The sequence below is a fragment of the Rattus rattus genome, chromosome 4 (genome assembly GCF_011064425.1).
Source record: "Rattus rattus isolate New Zealand chromosome 4, Rrattus_CSIRO_v1, whole genome shotgun sequence".
Lineage (NCBI taxonomy): Eukaryota > Metazoa > Chordata > Mammalia > Rodentia > Muridae > Rattus > Rattus rattus.
The window spans coordinates 43,065,830-43,071,897 of NC_046157.1; the positions used below are offsets into that span (position 1 = coordinate 43,065,830).

The 6,068-nt window shown below is 35.2% G+C and overlaps 1 protein-coding gene across 1 annotated transcript; it reads right to left on the reverse strand.

The window, feature by feature from the left end:
• Positions 1–2,006: 2,006 nt before the first annotated feature.
• LOC116897946 (olfactory receptor 5AC1-like) lies at positions 2,007–2,927 on the reverse strand. The gene has a single exon (XM_032899345.1). It carries the CDS (start codon positions 2,925–2,927, stop codon positions 2,007–2,009), a length of 921 nt encoding a protein of 306 aa, XP_032755236.1.
• Positions 2,928–6,068: the final 3,141 nt, after the last annotated feature.

The window sequence follows — 6,068 nt, forward strand, 5'->3', positions numbered from 1 at the left end:
GTGTGTGCGTGAGCATGTGTGTGTTCCTTCTACTTTTGCTGATGTGAAATAATCAATTTCTTGCTTTTTCTTGTGTGTAGTTACCCTCTTTTTGTTGAGCCTTCTTTTCAATATCCTTTGTAGGGTTGGATTAGTCAAAAATACTGTTTAAATTTGGTTTTTGTCATGAAATATCTTGTCTTATCATTCTATAGCAATTGAAAATTTTGTTTGCTGAGTATAGTAGTCTGGGTTGGCATCTGTGATCTCTTAGATATTATAAGATATCTGTCTGGGCCCTCTGGCTTTTAAAATCTCTTTTGAGATATCTGGTGTGATTCTAATAGCTTAATCTGTATATGTATTTGGATTTTATCACTTGCAGGTTTTAAAAAATTATTTGTTTGTTTGTTTGTGTTTTACACTCTAGATTTTATTTCCCTCCTGGTCCAATGAAGGAGTAGGATCACAATCATGCATCACATAAAAAGTATCCATGTGTGCTTGTTTTTATGTCTTTCATGGCTATACTAGGCAATATGATATTATGTCTTTTTTAAAAGCAATATTTTATCTTCATAAGCATATATTCGATTCAGTAGGAATGTTTTAATAACGTTGAGATAGTAATCTTTTCCTATTTACATTAGTTAATAGATAATTTATATTCGATTTTCTACTGTATACTTTTCTTCTTTAATACAGACTTTACATACAAATAAACCTGTAAAAGAGCTTTCAAAATAAACAGCAGCAAGTCACATCTCACCACTCTACATAGAATATTCTCTCTCTCTCTCTCTCTCTCTCTCTCTCTCCAGTTTTGTCCATTTTCCAATATAATATCTGAAATCATTTTCTACTACAGATATAATTTTCCACATCCCAATAAACAGGGTAAGTTTAAGAGTCTAGTACAGTTCCTGGTATTTCATCTGCTCAAACAAGTGTAAGCCCAGCAACATAAACCTTTAATGGCAGCTCTTATTTGAGTTAGTAATTAGATCCTGGTTATTTTTCAAACAACTGTCTGAAACAATGACTGTCATATTGTTGACTAGAAGCTGGATGTGTTCAGTAGTTGTCTCAGCTGTAGCCACCTGTATGCTGTCATGTTAACTCTTCAAGAAGTACAATGGCTAGCACCCAGGTGATTTCACTAGCCAGCCCAATATTTCTCATTACCAACCAGTAATTTCTTGGTGTTTGCTCTCTTGCTACCACTAGTTGAGAGAGCATTCACTGACACATATCAGCCTAGGAAATTCCTATAGCTCATATATGTTACTTCTCCCCTTACCTTCCGGTCAATATTGTTATCAGTAGCAAAGGCAACCAGAAAGACTGATATCTGACATTTATTTTACTATAGCAAAATATAAAATTTATAAGTTCTCGAATACATCACTACATGTAATATTAACATAAATATATGTTGAGTTATAAGCATATGTAATAATTTATTTTAATACTCTACCCTTTACATTCATTCCAGATTACGTTTATCTTTCTAAGATACTCCAATATTGTTTTAAATTCTTCTAATACTTGTCCTTACATTCTACATTTCTTCAGAATGTATTGTACCAAGAGACAGAGATTCAGATTTATATTTATTATTTTACAAACATCGAAAAACTAAAAAAGGTACATTAACATTCTGGGCTAGGGTCATTCGAAAATAACTTTGTATTCATGCCTCAATTGGGAGCATTTTTATTAATCATTTCTCACTAATTGTAAGTAGTATTTCCATTTACTCCTCATAAAAAATGGAATTTCCTAGGAGACATTTAGTCTATAGGAGCCAGATGCCCAAATGCAAAGAAGCATAGTGTTTCTGGATGCAGTAACTCTGGGTTACATTGCCAAACCTCACTAGGAAACATGATGAGAGGCTCACTGCCTTCAAAGGGAGCTCATGAGCATCTGGTAACCTGGAATAACAGATTCCAATCCATAATTCTAGAGATTGCCTGCCTCACTTTAAGAAGGAAGAAATGGCCTGAAAATTATCTGGAAACTATTTATTTCTTTTTTCTTCTCAGGGCAGCTGTTACCTCTTTGTTCCTCAGGCTGTATATAAAAGGATTTAGAAAGGGAATAATTATTGTGTAAAATAAAGAATACATCCTGTCCTTATCTTCACCTGATCCAGACCCAGGACGCACATACATAAGGAAAAGTGTGCCATAGAACAAAGACACAGAGAGCAGGTGGGCACTGCAGGTGGAGAAGGCTTTCCTTCTGCCTTTCTCAGACTTTGTTTTCAGGATGGCAAAAAGGACAGAGAAGTAGGAGATGATAATAGACATAAAAGTAAAGCCTTCTATAAAAGCTGAAAGTATTAAAACCAGAAGGACATTAACTGTAGGATCAGTGCAAGAAATTTTGAATAATTGCAAAATTTCACAGTAGAAAGAGTCTATGATGTTGGATTTGCAAAAATGTAATCTCACTAACAAACCCACATTAATTGCTGTACATAGAAAACCTATAATATAAGAAACATGTATAAAATGCATACAGAGGCTATTGGACATTATCACTGGATAAAGCAAAGGGTTGCATATGGCCACATAGCGGTCATAGGCCATCACTGACAGTAGGAAACATTCTGTCGTTGCACTGGAACCAAAGAAAAAAAACTGGGTGAAGCACTCAACCAACAATGTTTTGTGATCCTTAGATAAAATATTGACAAGCATCTTGGGAGTCATAGAGGATGAAGCACATGCATCTGCAAAAGCTAAGCTTCCCAGAAGTAAGTACATAGGAGTATGGAGGTGAGGGTCCTTCCAGATGAGAGCGATCAGGCCAAGGTTGCCCACCATGGTGATGAGGTAGATGGTGAAGAAAATCAGGAAGAGTGGAATCTGCAGCTCGGGACTCTCAGTGAGTCCGGTGAGAACAAATTCTGCCACCACGGTCTGGTTTTCTCCTGTCATGTCTGTCCCAAACAATCCTAGAATGAAAGGGCAAGGAAGGAACAGTCACAGAGAAAGGATTCCGTTGTCATGGCTTGTGCTGCTGACGAGTTCCTAAGGGGAGATTTCATTTCATTAATGTTTATCCATTTTTATCCTTATTTGTCTACTTTCAAAATTCATTAGTTTAATTAAAATGTAATTACATAATTTTTCCCTCATTCAAAATCTCCTATGTATCTTTCCTTGCTCTCTCTCAGATCCACAACCTCTTTTTCTTTGTTTATATACTATATATATAGTATATAGTATACAAAAAACACATATATATGTGTGTGTGTGTGTGTGTGTGTGTGTGTGTGTGTATTTAGGGATATATTACTATATACAATATGTTTAGTCCTTATAATATCTTCTTTAAATACACAGTATGTCTTCAAAATAATTCACTCAATATGGATAATTTAAGGAAGATTATTTTCAGTGTGATGAGGTTGCAATTATTCTCTTGTATAGTATACGTTTAGAATTCAAATGCTGTACCACTTTTAAAGAGATTTTTCTGTTATTTCTATATTATAATATTCTATTTGTTCCTGTATGTTTTGTCACCATTATGAAGGAAAATTTTACTATTTCCATGAAATCAAGGATTTATTCACAACCAACAGTATCTGAAGGACCTCAGGATTTTCTTAATTTTTTTCCCTTCTTGATATAAGGTCTTTCTTTGGTGGCCTGAAATTTGTTTGTAGATTAGTCTTGAACACATAGTGATCCTCCTGCTTCTGTCACCTTATGGCTGGGTTTGCAAATATGTGCTATGGTTTGATTAATATTTTTGAAACCGAAAAAATATTCTTGGAGGTATGGATATACATTACTATATTATTTCTACATGTGCTAACTTCCTTATTTATAGAATCATATTACTGAAGTTTAAGGAACATAAAATATTTTACCGTGAGAAAACAATATAAAAACAGACCTTATGCAATTTTAAAATATAAGTAGATGCTACTTTTCTTTTTTTTTTTTAATATCTCATAAGTTTTTATTAATTAGAAAATGTATGATTTATTTTTTCATTTACACTCAGGCTTAGAAATTTTCTTTTTTTCTTTTTTTTTGTATCTTGCTTTCTTTTTTTTTATTTTTTATTATTATTATTAACTTGAGTATTTCTTATATACATTTCGAGTGTTATTCCCTTTCCCGGTTTCCGGGCAAACATCCCCCTCCCCCCTCCCCTTCCTTATGGGTGTTCCCCTCCCAACCCTCCCCCCATTGCTGCCCTCTCCCCAACAGTCTAGTTCACTAGGGTTCAGTCTTAAAGGACCCAGGGCTTCCCCTTCCACTGGTGCTCTTACTAGGATATTCATTTGCAACCCTACGAGGTCAGAGTCCAGGGTCAGTCCATGTATAGTCTTTGGATAGTGGCTTAGTCCCTGAAGCTCTGGTTGGTTGGCATTGCTGTACATATGGGGTCTCGAGGTTCCTTCAAGCTCTTCCAGTTCTTTCTCTGATTCCTTCAACAGGGGTCCTGTTCTCAGTTCAGTGGTTTCCTGCTGGCATACGCCTCTGTATTTGCTGTATTCTGGCTGTGTCTCTCAGGAGCGATCTGCATTCACATTTTGATCATCCGTCTTGAGTTTCATTTGTTCTAGGCATCTAGGGTAATTCAAGCATTTGGGCTAATAGCCACTTATCAATGAGTACATACCATGTATGTCTTTCTGTGATTGGGTTAGCTCACTCAGGATGATAGTTTCCAGTTCCAACCATTTGCCTACGAATTTTACAAAGTCATTGTTTTTGATAGCTGAGTAATATTCCATTGTGTAGATGTACCACATTTTCTGTATCCATTCCTCTGTTGAAGGGCATCTGGGTTCTTTCAGCTTCTGGCTATTATAAATAAGGCTACGATGAACATAGTGGAGCACGTGTTTTTTTTATATGTTGGGGCATCTTTTGGGTATATGCCCAGGAGAGGTATAGCTGGATCCTCAGGCAGTTCAATGTCCAATTTTCTGAGGAACCTCCAGACTGATTTCCAGAATGGTTGTAGCAGTCTGCAACCCCCCCAACAATGGAGGAGTGTTCCCCTTTCTCCCCATCCTCGCCAGCATTTGCTGTCACCTGAGTTTTTGATCTTAGCCATTCTCACTGGTGTGAGGTGAAATCTCAGGGTTGTTTTGATTTGCATTTCCCTTATGACTAACGATGTTGAACATTTCTTTAGGTGTTTCTCAGCCATTCGGCATTCCTCAGCTGTGAATTCTCTGTTTAGCTCTGAACCCCATTTTTTAATAGGGTTATTTGCCTTCCTGCTGTCTAACTTCTTCAGTTCTTTGTATATTTTGGATATAAGCCCTCTATCTGTTGTAGGATTGGTAAAGATCTTTTCCCATAGATGCTACTTTTCAAAAAGTTAAAAATCACCATAAGTAACCAATTTTGAGATGTCAGTTTATTTTTATTGAAAATTCAAGAAGAATGAATGAATCTCAAAATCTTTAACTGTAAAATAGTCTGAAAAATATCATCATATTAACAAACCCATAATGTTATTATTACTTCTTTTATTTTTCAGATTGTAATATAATCCCAATAATTATTCTTTACATTCCTCTCCCTAAATCCTTCCACATATCCCACCTTGTTCTTTCAAAGTCATGGCCTCTGTTTTTCATTAATTAAGTTGAAAATAATAAGAGATTTTTTGTCCTGAATTAACTAATTCAATTTTCTTTATGAACTTCAACAACCAAAATAAGCATATCCCAATTAGCAGGATATTCATAATGCAATAAATACTGTTTTGTAATGTTTCCTCTTCATAAATTTAAGAGTCTGTGCTACATGAGAGGTATAAGGATCTTATTGTCATCACATTCATCACTTATAATCTCATTGTTCATGAAATTAAAGAATGTTTCTTGCACACACACACACACACACACACACACACACACACACAAAAGCCAGATTTTCTCATTCTAAAAATAAAATATGTAATATTTGGGCATCAGATTGTATTTCAGCTAGGAAAATCTTGCATTAAATTTGAATATGTTGAAGTGTTCTAATCGTTCATTTATTCTATATTACCGGAACTTTACATTTAAACCTTCTGACAAATTTCTTACCTTCATAAAC